Here is a 14671-nt window from a genome sequence, read left to right as displayed (position 1 = left end):
AGAAACGATAAACAAGAGAGGGACACGGCGAGAAGAATTATTACAAATTTCCGAACATGTTTATAATAAGTTTATTGTCGGGGTCGAAACACATGCCAGTATTCATGATTTAGGCCTTCGAAGATGAGCGTTACAAGCCAATGAAGAAGTAAATTTGGAAAATTTTAAAGCATTGGATCTGGAATTTTAAGGAAATTTATAGAATAGTTTCAAGAAAAGTAAACAAATTTATTACCCGATCATATAGTACAGACATAACAGAGCTAAATAACATTGCTTCGACTTTTGTTAATGACGTAAAACCTCGTATTAGAGATATTGGGAAACACAATACATATAACGCCGATGAAAGTGGATTTACTTTAGAATTACATTTCGGTCGCACATTAGCCCCACAAGGAGCAAAAGCGGTTCAAGCCGTTATACAGACTATATCTGCAACTACACACAGTTATACTGTACTCCCAATAATATCAGCTTCTGACAAACTAATTTCTCCGTTATTCCTTGTCCTGAAAGAACAAAGCGATACTTTTGGTCCACATATACAAGAATCTTTATTTCGACCATGGAATATTCATATAATCGCATCCAAATCTGGAGAGCTAAGAACGGAACTGTTCAGTGAATAGTTCACAGACGTATATCTACAAATTGCGGGATCTCGAAGCATTTTATTATTAAACTCGTGGACTGGTCACTGGCCGTCTACATTGCAAAGCAGTGTACCTCCTAGTCAGCATATTGAAATACTGACAATACCAAAAAAAAACTACTGCATCGATACAACCGCTAGATGTCTACGGTTTCCGTATATAACATAGATATATAATGTAACATCTATTCGCAATACGCCACCAAATTTTTCTTTTTCCTAAAGCATAAGACACTAGACCTTAGAAGATATATGCTGGCCTGCTATAACGTAAGTGTAAATTACGAAAATAAAACCAATCCGTATCTATCGCGAACATTTAACGAATGGACAAGTGAACCAGATATAACTACAAAGTTAGACCACGTCCTAAACGTCGCAAAAGAACTAGAACACAACCGAATACTATTAGATAGGAATGCAGAATTGTGATCAAAATGCGAGGACGCATTTTCTTCTACACCGGGAGGAATCTCACGGCCCAAGCGAAGTAATAAAATAAACCAAACGAAAAACTAACGTTAAAAGCGACGTAAGCGAGACGAACCAAACGTAAACTAGACGCAAAGTCAACGTTAGGAATCTCACGGTCCAAGTAAACAAGATAAACCGAATGAAAAGCCGACGTTAGAAAGCGATAAGAAAGAGTATAAAGAGGGGGCAGGCGAGCGCGAGCGGACAGTCCTGAATTAAATTCCGGTAGTATTAGCGGTAGAATCACTGTCAACAATTGTAACGTCAAGTGTGAACGAATAAAGGTTTTAAAAATTCTCTTCTCGAAACATTGTGTGTAAGATATTAAATATAAAAAGTTTTTATTGTAGCGGAACGTATAGGCGTAACCGTATCAGGTGATGGAACCTGGCGAAAAAGAGGCTTTTCGTCACTTTTTGGAGTTGCAACAGTTATTGGGAATTTGACTGGAAAAGTGATTGATATTGTAGTGAAGAGCGCGTATTGCAAAGTTTGCGAAGTGTGGGAGAAAAAAATTGGAACAAACGAATATGAAGAATGGTTGGACCAGCACGTTACTGAGTGCAAGGCAAATCATGAGGGTAGTGCCGGCAAAATGGAGGTGAGCGCGATTGTGGAAATTTTTCAACGATCCCAAAAGTTGTATAATACTAAATACGTCAATTACATCGGAGACGGTGACAGTAAGACGTTCAACGCCGTCGTAAACGCTAATCCTTACGATATTCCGGTAAATAAAAAAGAATGTGTAGGTCATGTTCAGAAACGCATGGGCACTGCGCTCCGAAAAATAAAGCAGAATACGAAGGGCCTTGGAGGCAAAGGAAAGCTCACGGCAAAATTAATTGATGAACTGAGCTCATATTATGGAAACGCCATTAGAGGGGCTAGGCATTCCACAGAAGCTATGAGAAATGCGATTTTGGCCACATACTACCATAAGTGCTCAACAGATGAGAGTCCCCAACATAACTATTGCCCTGTTGGAGAAACAAGTTGGTGCTCTTGGCAAAGAGCTACAGCGAAGAGTATTTTACACGAATATAGGCATAAAACTCCATTACAGAAAGATGTCCAGGTAGCGATTTATCCCGTTTATGAGCATCTAAGCGACGAAACATTGCTAGCAAGGTGCGTCGGTGGCTATACGCAGAATAGCAACGAAAGCTTAAACGCCAAAATTTGGAAAATTGCACCGAAGATATATTTCAGTGGCGCTGAAACTGTGGAAATTGCTGCATATATTGCTCTTGCAACGTATAATGATGGTAACAAAGCACTCCTATCGATAATGCGGGAACTTGAACTTGCAGTTGGTTCAAAAGCGCGAAGTATGTGCGAAAAGTTAGATCAAAGACGATTATCGGCAGCAGACGTTCGAGCAAGAACGGCAACAAAAGAAGCTAGAAAAGAAACCAGAAGGAAGAAAAAAGAACAAGAAGAAGAAGATTTTGCAGTAGAAGGAGCCCTGTATGGACCAGGGATCGCGTGAGGCCAGATTTGTACATTTTACAATTCATAGGTTAGAGATAAAGGTATTCCAAACTTTGAACCTGTTTTTCTCAAAACAACATTTGTAGACACGGTGTACATGATAACTTTTGAACCAGTGAATATTTTAACTTGAAATTTTAACTGGACGTGTAGAATTCCTCCCTCCACAGTGTGAAACTCCCATATCAACATAGCGTGATTTTAAAATTTATTAAAAATGATTGAAAGTTGTCTTTTCATGCAAAAATGTGGGAAAAATCTTCATTAGTGTACAATTTCCACAATTTTCGTTCAAATCCGCCAGCAATGTTCCACACTGTAGATTTTGGTGTATGAAGTATTCATTCTAAAGCATTTTGCTTTCAGATGATTGGGTCGCCTGAATCAATGTACACCAGCTCAAGCTGCGCGCCGTATGGGACCATTTTCAGCACTTAATAAGTTCAACAATTTTGAACATTCCGATGATTTTTTTTGTTGTAATTACTCGCAAACGTACCCACAATAGATCCTGAAAGGGATGAGTATAACGATTATTTCGTGCCGAAAATGTATGGCGCCAAAGCAACTAACGATTTTACACATCAAATAGTCCAATACCCCCTTAAGACTAAAGACGCCGTTAGCGGTGATAGTTCGAAAGTGAGGTGTTATAGGTGTCGAAAAATCGGTCATACAGAATACAGCCATGATGTATCGGTGCACGTATAACATGCCTCTTTCCTCTCAGATAGCACCTTATCGATTGGATACCTTGTGTCTCGAATGACATCTTCCCACCGAACTATTGGACACCTTCGCACACAAAACGTGCCTCGGATGACATCTTCTCACCTGGACAATAGGATACCTTTGCATACGTTCCCACCTGAACTATTAGACACCTTTGCACACGGTCCTACTGAAATCACAATCCCCTGAGTATAAATATCTCCCGGAGGTGCACTCCTCAGGCAGTGATTGTTCAACTGTCAATATACGAGGGTAGGCTGAAAAGTAATGCACACATGCTTGTAGAGCGCGAACGAAATGACCTTCAGAAACGTGCCAGGTGGCATGTGGAAGTAACACTCCCCCTCTATACGCATGCACAGGTTTGAGGTAGCTGCATTGATCCAGTGTTTTTTGAGAAGCGAAAGTATGGAGACGTGTTCTAGTGCTATGTCAACGCGAGTTCAACAGCGTGCTGTTATCGAATTTTTAACTGCTGAAAAAGTGACTGCTACTGAGATTCATCGTCGTTTAAAGGCTGCTGATAGTGACGATGCTGTTGATAGGTCTACTGTAAATCGATGGATAATAAAATTTCGTGGTTGCGAGCTTGAAAAAGCCATAACTGTTGATGAAACACGCAGCGGACATCCGATCACTGCCATAGACGATAAACATCGCAAACTCGTCGACGATTTGATTCAAAATGACCGGCGAATCACTCAAAAGCGTATCGCAAACCATATTGAACAATTGGGATACCGTAAAATCTGTGCACGATGGGTACTACGCTGTCTCGCAGACGAGAACAAACAGCGTCGATTGGAATGCTGAGAACAACTTTTGCAACGCTACCGTGACGAAGGAGACGACTTTCTTTTGAATATTGTGACGGAAGACGAGTCATGGGTCCATCATTACAACCTGGAAGAGAAAAGACAGAGCGCTGAATATCGACGTCCGTCTTCTCCTCAGGCGAAAAAGTTCAAAACACAACCATCCGCAAAAAAACTTCTTTTTACTGTGTTTTGGGATGCTCACCGAGTTTATGTGACCGATTTTCTGGAACGAGGAGCAACGGTAAATTCTTCTCACTACAGATTCTAAAACACTTCCGACATCGAGTTTGTCGTGTTAGAGGCAGCCTGGCGCCAATAATCTTGCAACATGACAGCGCTCGTCCACACACCTCGCGCGCAAAAACAGGCTCTGCGAAACCTGGAATTTGAACCGATTCAATACCCTCCTTACTCCCCCGATCTTGCGCCATGTGATTTTCATTTTTTTCCTCTACTCAAGAGAGACCTCTAGGGTAATCATTACACCTCGGACGATGAGGTGAAGGCAGTTATCAAGTTCTGGATTCGAGAGAAGTCGGAAGAATTTTTCAGTGACGGAATGAAAAAACTTGTTACATGTTGGGAGAAATGTGTTAGCCTTAATGGTGGCTATGTTGAAAAATAAATATATAATTTTGAAGCTTAAGAATTGTACTTTAATGTACTTTTTGCCCGATCTTGCTATTTGTTTTTGTTCGTGTTCTACAAGCATGTGTGCATTACTTTTCGGCCTACCCTCGTATTAAGAACATAAGTTCTTGTTAATAAATCAAAGCTATTCACATTCCAATATTACGATTATTACGGCCTCCAATAACTCTCTTTAAAAAGACGTTTAGACGAAAACAAAGAAACTCGTACGTTTATTTCTTTTCACATCGTGCTTTACGTGACATTTTGGCAATCCTGCCAGGATACCTCAACTGCTCGTCTGGAAAACCAACGACCACTCTAGTCTACGGATAATGCTACTTGGAACTACGGTCATCCAGGACGACGGCAAGGCTCTACGGACCAAGGTAAAAACTGGCTTTCTATAAATATCGTACACGGAAAAATAGCTTTGAATCCAACTCTTCTAACGAAATAACTCAACCAACATCAAGTAACGAAACTACCATGCTTTGGCAAGTGCTCGATCGTATGCAGCAACTCGAAGAGGCTATGCGTAACCAATTCATAGCTGTCAATAACGAAAATAAGAAGCGCACCGATGAAATTGAACAATTAAACAAAACTTTACAACTAACTATGCTAACAGAAACTGGACCTAATCGACGCTCAGACCTCACTGTACGCAGTGTTAGAGTAGAAGACTATGACGAAGAAGAAGACTCAGTATTCTTACACACTGCACGAGAAGGCAGACCAAAACCTTCCATGAAACAACAACAAGGAATAATTCTACGAAAAACAAATGAAGACGAACTGGAAACCAACGAAGCCATTGAACTAGTCGAAATCCTACGAAGAAAAGACGATATCAGTGTCAAAGATTTCATCGAAAACGTAAAATTCGCCCGAAATCAATGCTATCAAAAAGCATTACTCCTCAAACTCATACTAGTGAAACGGATCACGGACAGTGCCAAACGTAACATTCGCTTCCCAAATATCCAAACTTACGAAGACCTTTACGATGCATTACGACAAACAATCTCATTACCAAGTACAGTATTGAATTGCCGTAAAAGACTCCGCAACACAAAACAAGGTAACACTGAAAGCGTACAGTCATATAACCTACGCTTTAGACAACTTAAGTAACTAACATACGCGTTGCAAAATAAACACACTAAACCAATTAGCAGACGCATAGCAAAAGAAGAAGAAATGGAAGATGCAGTCAAAATTTATACGTTTAACCTACGGGATGATATAAGACAATACGTAATTCCTAACCAACCTCTTACGTTACTCAAAGCACAAAATCTAGCTTCCGAAATAGAGATGCATCTACGCGAACGACAAGCGAGACGATCAACGACACGAACTGTCACCCAGCAACAACAGCCTCGTCACATTGCAACTACGCCGCGATACGCCGCGCTCCGATCACAGTCAACGCCAATCGAACAAAGATTCGAAAAGATGGAGATTCATCCGCTCAGTGAACGCGCCCTACTGAAGTGTACCAAATGCGGACGACTTGGCCACACCAGTGACAAGTGCTACGCTCGAAATTTTCCATTGGCCAGCCAACCCAACCTTCCACCATCGCAACGAATAAACCAGACCACAGACAACACAAACGAAACCGACTGGAACGTAATCATGGAAATGGAAGAAGCAGAAAAGACATCAGAATCAACTGCACCACTCGAAGAAACTTACTCACCATCGGACTACAACAACCAAGCACTAGAACCATCTGATGAATGCTCGTGGATACTGGAGCAGGAATAAATTTAATCAAAGAAACACAGATTAACGCTGCTAAAATTAAGTACGATAAATCAATATCTTTTTATATGAGAAATGACAAACATACGACGGGCAGAGTAACTATGATAAAAATACTTAACGAAGACAATATCTTCCACATAGTTCCTGATAACTTCCCCCTCATTGAAGACGGACTAATAGAACTTCCCTTACTCCAAAATTATCAATACCAAATTACAAACGACAAAATCATACTTAATAACCACCCAATATATTTCCAGAAACCAGCACACCAGCCAATTAACCCTGGCGAAACAGAAATCTATACAGTATATTTACAAGGCAAACCGACACCAGTATGCTTCTTCAACAATGGTAAGCGTATTCATCATGTTTCTAACGAAATTTATACCGACAAAAAACCATTCGATCAAATCTCGAAATTCAAGCAAATAGTTAGAACAGATCATATCGAAAGTGCTTTACGAGAACCTATAGAAAAAATTCTTGTTTCCTACCTAGACGTGTTCAACTTAGAAACTGACATACTCCCTTACAGTAGACTAACACAGCATATCATAACTCTCAAATCCGAAAAACCAGTTAATGTTAAAAGTTATAGACCTCCCGAATGTCATAAGAAAGAAATAGAACGCCAAGTAAACGACATGGTTCAGAAAAACATTATACAAAAATCGGACAGTCCATATAATGCACCTGTCTGGGACGTGCCAAAGAAATTAGATGCTTCCGGTAAACAGAAATGGAGGATCGTAATAGATTTTAGAAAATTGAATGAACTAACAGACCAAGACGCATATCCTTTACCCAACGTCTATGAAATTCTCGATCAACTCGGAAACGCAAAATTCTTTTCTGCACTCGATCTATCTTCAGGCTTTCATCAGATCCCCATGCACCCTGACTCAAAGAAATACACTGCATTTAGTACACCTCAAGGACACTTTCATTATAACAGAATGCCATTTGGACTTAAGAACGCTCCCGCGACATTCCAACGAATGATGGACACAGTGCTTAGAGGTCTAAGTCAACAAACATTGTTTCGTATACTTAGACATCATAATATTCGGTTCCATTATTCAAGAACACAATCAAAATTTAGTGATCGTACTTCAACGACTTAGAGAATTGGGACATAGAATACAATCAGACAAATGTGAATTTCTCAAACCAGAACTTGAGTATCTCGGACACCTAGTTACCGCAGAAGGAATCAAGTCGAATCCTAAAAAATTAGACGCTATTAAAAATTTCAAAACACCAAAGACCCCTTTGCAAATAAAATCATTTCTCGGACTAGCAGTCTACTACCGAAAATTCGTAAAGAACTTCAGCAAAATCGCGAAACCCTTGACAGAACTTACAAAGAAAGACATACCATTCCACTGGACATGCGCTCAACAAAACAGTTTCGACACACTAAAACAAAAATTATGTGATACCCCTGTATTCAAATATCCTGACTTTAACCCCTTAACCTACGATTTCTGTTCGAGAATTTTGGGCCGGAAACGTAAACAAGTTCGCGCAGCCTTCAAGCCATTCGCAGGACTTGTGTAATATGCTGATCGAGCCAATCGTAAATATTACGGGCATCGCTCGTGGTAGGACGGTCGCGGGTTGTAAATAGCACAGACAAGGCTCGTGATGTATTCCTATTATCTCTTCGTATCGTGATCAGTTTCAAGTTATTCTTGGTCACATTCGCACATCGAAATTTACTTTCATAAATTCTAGAGAAGCAACCCCACAAGATGTTCTCAGGAAAAAGATTTCGTGATGAAAGCAGTGAGAATTGTGCTAATAATTTTGCTAACGAAAGTGACAGTAGTGACGATATATGTCGTGTTCGAAGAAAGTGTAGGCGATTAGTTATTGATGATACATCCGATGAAGATCAACTACTAGAGTCCTGGCTTTGGAACGAAATAAGAAATAGTCCAAAAATCTGGAACTATACGATGACCCCTGGCATAAGAGAGGCAACCTTATGTCAATTAGGAGGAAGTAGAAAAGAATTTGATATATTTAATCTAATATTTGATGACATATTCTGGAACAATATTGTAACCGAAACTAACCAGTATGCAGATCAAATACGAGCGAATCCACATAGAACACGAAAAATCGATGACACTTGGTTTCCTGTAGATTCTACCGAAATTAAAAGATATTTCGCATTGACCATAATAATGGCACAGGTAAAAAAACCAAGAATACAAATGAATTGGTCGAAGAGGGCTGTTATCGAAACGCCGATATTTAGAAAATCAATGCCTTTGAAAAAATATCTGCAAATTACAAGGTGTTTGCATTTCTCAAATAATAATCTGGTTGCCAATACAGATAAATTGATCAAGATTAAACCTGTGATCAATTTTTTGAACCAAAAATTTAAAGAAGTGTACATAATGAAAGAAGAGATTGCAATTGATGAATCGCTCATGAAATTCAAGGGGCGCCTATCTTATAAGCAATTTAACCCATCAAAAAGGGCAAGGTTTGACGTTAAATTTTATAAATTATGTGAGTCCGATTCAGGCTATTGCTATGCATTTAAAATATATACAGGCCGCGATAAAACAAACTGTGATGATAGCGCTTCGGAAAGTGTTGTCAAAGAGCTTTCTGAGTCAGTGTTGCACAGGGGTCACACTTTATACATAGACAACTGGTATTCTTTCCCAAAATTATTTATGACATTATCATATAAATATAAAACAAATGTAATTGGCACAGTACGTGGGAATAGGAAACATATGCCAAAAGATTTGTGCAATGTAAAATTAAAAAGGGGGGAATACGCAATAAGAAGCTGCAACAGAATACTCGCTATAAAATGGAAAGACAAGCGAGATGTTTATATTATATCGACAAAACATGAAACAGTCGAAATGACTACACAAGGATCCAATCGCACTCCAAAACCAATTTGTATTACAGAGTACAACAAGGGAATGAATGGAATTGATCTCCAAGACCAAATATTAGCATGTTTTCCAGTAATGAGGAAATACATGAAAGAATATAAAAAAATTTTTTTTTATCTGTTCGATATTGGTCTTTTTAACTCTTACATTTTATGGAAAAAAATAAATAACGGGAAGAAACAATGTTACGTCAACTATAGGATCGACATAGCCGAATATCTACTGAAGACTATGACAAAACCGAATTGTAGAGAACGAGGCGAATTATCTTCCGGAGATGCGCCAGAGAGACTGCACGCGAAGCATTGGGCTCATTTTCCAAAGCACATTGATCCTACAGCATCAAAATTAAGACCGTCAAAACCTTGTACAGTTTGCCAAAAAAATAAAAAACGTAGAGAAACAACGTGGGAGTGTAAGAAGTGCAAAGTTCCTTTACATGTACCAGAATGCTTCGAATTATATCACACCATTGCAGATTATTAATTTTGTATTACTGATTTTTGTATAAATAAACTTTTTGTAGTACTTGCATCTACCACAATTATTGCATCAGGCTGTAATTACATATCAAATATTCCACAAATATTTATAATTTTAAGAGGGCGCCGCCGCTAATATTTATATTTGACCCGATCATCATACTACGGGCTATGCCCGTAATATTCACTTTTGGCCCGATCATCGTACACGGGCTATGCCCGTAATATTCACTTTTGGCCCGATCATCGTACACGGGCTATGCCCGTAATATTTACGTTTGGCCCGATCATCGTACACGGGCTATGCCCGTAATATTTACGTTTGGCCCGATCATCGTACACGGGCTATGCCCGTAGTTGTAGGTTAAGGGGTTAAGAAAACCTTCACTCTAACTACAGACGCAAGTAATGAAGGCATAGGCGCGATACTTTCACAAGAAGGACACCCCTGCTGTTACAACTCACGAACGTTCAATACACCCGAAAAGAATTATAGCACCACAGAAAAAGAATTCCTTGCAATAATCTGGTCAATTAAAAGATTTAAACAATAACTCCTCGGACGTAAATTCATTATCCAGATTGACCATCAAGCTCTTATATGATTAAAAGATTGTAAAGACTCCTCATCTAGGCTCATGAGATGGAGACTTACAAGGAGACCGCACGGTCGTGGAAATCGCTTTTTAAATGACAATGCGTTCAAGTTATAGTATATATCTAATATTAAAAAAGTCTATTAGGTTTCTACCCAATGGGCATTCGTTTTTGAGATGATTTAATTTAAAGTTTCTTAAGCACCGTGTAAGTTGTTCTGTTACATGTACTATCAAAATGTATTGATAGGTAAGTGGGTATAGTCGCTGGTTACAAAATCAGTGATGTTGGGTTCGAATTCCACTGCAGAAACTATTTTTTTTTCTTGCGATAAAAGGAAAATGATTTTTTTTGTTTAATTTTAATTGCTTCTCACGTGAATTTTAAGGCGATTAAACTAACAAAAAACCTTAATACGCGTGAAGTAATATTATTTATTGCATTTACGTGTAATCTTGTCAATACGTACTGTAAATACATTTTTCTGTATGAATCATTCTTGCCGAAAGTATCAGCCTGTACGATTGTCGATCAGGTATCAAGGAATTGGTAGGATAACGGTAATGTTTTGCCGTAACGATGGTTTTATACCTGCCCCAAAGGGTGTCCGAATACCTACTTCTCGAGAGTGGGCCTTGTCCAAGCAATTTCTGTGTTTGATCATCAGTCTACAGCAATACGTTGTAGAACAAATATTAGGAACTTTTGCATTTTATAGTAAAAAATGGAATCAGATGGAGCGATAGCCAGTTTTTTGCGCGAAGAAGTAGTCGTAGATGAAGGTGCAGTGCAAAATTCAAAAATAGATTTTCGAATGCGTGGAAAATATGTGAAAGCATGTTGATAGAAAATGGCTTTATGAAGGAATCGAAGTCTCCTAAAACTTCAGAGTTTAACATACAAATTAGGTACGAAATGTACAATTGTATTTTTAACATGCTAAACGAAATGGAGTTTACGGAAGATGAAGAACTGATACTTTCGAATGACAGTGTGGACGTTGATTTCGAACTTTGTACATATAGTTCTCACAAAGAGGAAGAAGAAGAGTGGAAAGAAGAATGCGATACCAGTGGTCAGCAACACATTATACCTCTAGATGATGTAACGTAGGCGCCACGCTCATGCGGCAGTGCCTACGACAGTGCGTGTTGAAACAAATAAGAATCGGACGCGTGCCGATATGAGGTGAAGCGACAGTGCCTCACCGGACGACGCGACCTATTGTACATATCGTATTTATTAAATCGTATTCTTTCTTTGTTCTTCTGTTAAGCGAGTTATTTTTCATTCACCATCCTGACACCCCTTGCAATTATAAGAAGAAAGTAGTTGCAATGGCCAAGGCTCATCCCACATGGTCTCTCCAGACGTTCCAAAAAAAATGGAGCATCAGATGAGTACTGGAAGTCTGATATTGGAATACGGATTCAGCAATGAAATCCGTAGACATCAAGCGGGCGACAGCACGCACACATAATCGAAAAAAGTTGTCAAGGATCAGCTGGAGAAACCCTGACGTCGTCCCGGCATCCAGCACAAGGAGGATACCTGAGGTCGGTACTTCTACCTGGTCTTGGCGCGGTAGACACCAGGGATCGACGCTTCGTTCCCCCGGCCTGGAGCTAAAAAGGGAGATACTTCTGGGCATCTTTGTCGTTTATTGGCAACCAATCTATCGACAATACTTGGACGAAGGGAACAGCAACCAAGGAGGAGAACTGATTTACTGCTGTCGTCACAACTGCGTACAGGTAAGAGGTCGGCTCACTCCTTTTACTTTTAATTCACTGTCCTTTCGGCCTTCATTTTACAATCACCATGGCAGAAGAGTCAGAGGATACGAAAAAGTTGATAAGACAGCGCGGTTCTTATAAAGCTCAGCTAACGCGACTGCAAAAGGCAGTAATGCCTTCCAAAAAGTTTACAGATTTTGAAGATTTAGAACAGCGTCGACAAAAATTAGAAGAGATATATATTGGTTTCGGGAATATTCAGTTAGAAATAGAATCGTTAGTAGATGACCAGGATAATGAATCTGTTCGCGATGAATTTGAGAAAATCCATTATCAATGTAGTGAGTATATTAGAAAACAGATGCAAATTAGAGTCAACTGAAATTGCCAAGGATTCGCCAACGGTTAATGCAGAGCCTTCAGAGCTGAGTTCTAAAATACAACGGTTATTGCCAAAAATTCAGATAAAACCCTTCGATGGCAATTTTGCGGAATGGAAGAGTTTTCACAATCTGTTTCATAGCCTGATTCATGAGGTTAAGTCTCTTCCGGTGTTGCATAAATTTCACCTTTTAAAATCTTATTTAAGAGGTGAGGCTGCCACTGTTATAAACTCACTATACGCCTCCGAAGAGAATTATACGATTACATGGAAAATTCTCGAGAAACGGTTTGATAAGCCACGCAAAATTGTCGAGGCACATATACGCGCGCTTTTTGAACTTTCGGAAACTAGTTCGAAGAATTCCAGCGCATTACGTATTTTGGTGGATCAGGTAGAGATGCATGTGCGGGTGTTGCGTTCATTAAACCAACCGGTGGACTGGCATAAAATGCTAATCCATATAGTAACCGCGAAATTAGACAAAACAATGTGCGTAGAATGCGAGCGTTCGATGAAAGGAAATCCTATGCCTACTATTGACGATTTGCTGAAATTTGTGAATAAGTATTCCGAAGACGCAGAACCTTTGAGTTTAACCAATGACAAAGCTTTAAATATTCAGAAAGATAAGACTCAATCTTATAAACGTAATGAGCGTCCTCGTCGTACGTTAGTTGTTTCAAAGGAATCGATGCGCTGTCCAATTTGTCAAGATAAACATTTTATATAAAACTGCGAGCAGTTTTTGAAATTAGAGCCGTCAGCTAGATTTCAACAAATTAAAAAAACCAAGCTTTGCTTGAACTGTTTACGACCTGATCATTCGATGTTTCAATGTAGATAAGGTAATTGTCGACAATGCAACAAACGACATAACTCACTGTTACATTTTGAAACCGTCAAAGCGGATCAAGTTCCAGGTAAAGGGAATGATGCAGAATCGTCTGCAAGCGCGGTGACGTTAATATCATATGATAGATCAGAAATTCTATTATCTACTGCGCGTATTATCATTTTGGATCGTAATAATAAAGAATATAAATATAGAGTATTACTCGATCCGGGTTTACAATCCAATTTTATTTCGAAAAGGTTAGCGAAGATTCTGCAATTGGAAATGTGCAAGACTAATATACCAGTCTCAGGTTTAGGTGAAAATCGTAATTGCATCAAATATTACGTGCAGACAAATATAAAAACAAGATGTTCAAATTTTTGTGACAATATTACATTATTGGTATTGCCGACGATTACCGGGCAATTACCTTCGCGTCAGGTAGACAAGACTAAGATTCCCATACCCGCCAAAATAGAGCTAGCTGACCCACAGTTTTACAGACCGGCCACAATAGAGGTGCTTCTGGGAGAATACTTATTTTACATAAGTATTCTGTACTATAAATGTGTTTTGCAGGAAACCCGTTTGGGTTGGGTCATTTCCGGGGAAATACACACTCTTCCATACAACCATAGAGGGACAAATGTTTCTTATCTAATCACAATCTAAATGAACAAATTTCAAAATTTTGGGAAGTAGAAGAATGCAGTACTTTAAAACATTTATCTGCGGAGGAACAAATGTGCGAAGAGCATTATCAGAAGAATACAAAACGTGGTAGACACGGTCGTTACGTAGTAAGACTTCCATTTAATAAGAACATTCACAATTTAGGTGACTCATATAAAGGTGCACTTAAGAGATTTTACGCCTTAGAAAGACAATTAGAGGCTAATCTGGATTTGAAGAAGCGCTATCAAGAATTTATAGCGGAATATCAGGAACTAGGTCATATGAAACTTGTGAGCAATGATGTGAAAGACGAAGGGTTTTACCTGTCACATCATGCCGTGGTTAAAAGTACAAGTAGTACAATAAAGTTACGAGTAGTGTTTAATGCTTCGGCAAAGTCTACCAGTGGAGTGTCTCTTAACAATGCTCTAATGGTGGGCCCGACCATA

General features: G+C 39.2%; 2 protein-coding genes across 3 annotated transcripts in view; one reads left to right on the top strand and one right to left on the bottom strand.

Moving 5' to 3' along the window:
• The window catches only part of Put (activin A receptor type 2 punt), a 129188-nt gene that overhangs the window by 24195 nt on the left and 90322 nt on the right, over window positions 1-14671 (bottom strand). The window lies entirely within an intron of this gene.
• LOC143187664 (uncharacterized) lies at window positions 1093-2621 on the top strand. The gene is made up of 5 exons (XM_076391903.1): window positions 1093-1145; window positions 1184-1187; window positions 1235-1302; window positions 1359-1441; window positions 1480-2621. Exons 1-5 carry the CDS (start codon window positions 1093-1095, stop codon window positions 2619-2621), a joined length of 1350 nt encoding a protein of 449 aa, XP_076248018.1.

Source organism: Calliopsis andreniformis, unplaced genomic scaffold, assembly GCF_051401765.1.
Source record: "Calliopsis andreniformis isolate RMS-2024a unplaced genomic scaffold, iyCalAndr_principal scaffold0133, whole genome shotgun sequence".
Taxonomy (NCBI): domain Eukaryota; kingdom Metazoa; phylum Arthropoda; class Insecta; order Hymenoptera; family Andrenidae; genus Calliopsis; species Calliopsis andreniformis.
The sequence above is the reverse complement of the archived record's forward strand: the minus strand, read 5'-3'. Positions and strand labels throughout refer to the sequence as shown.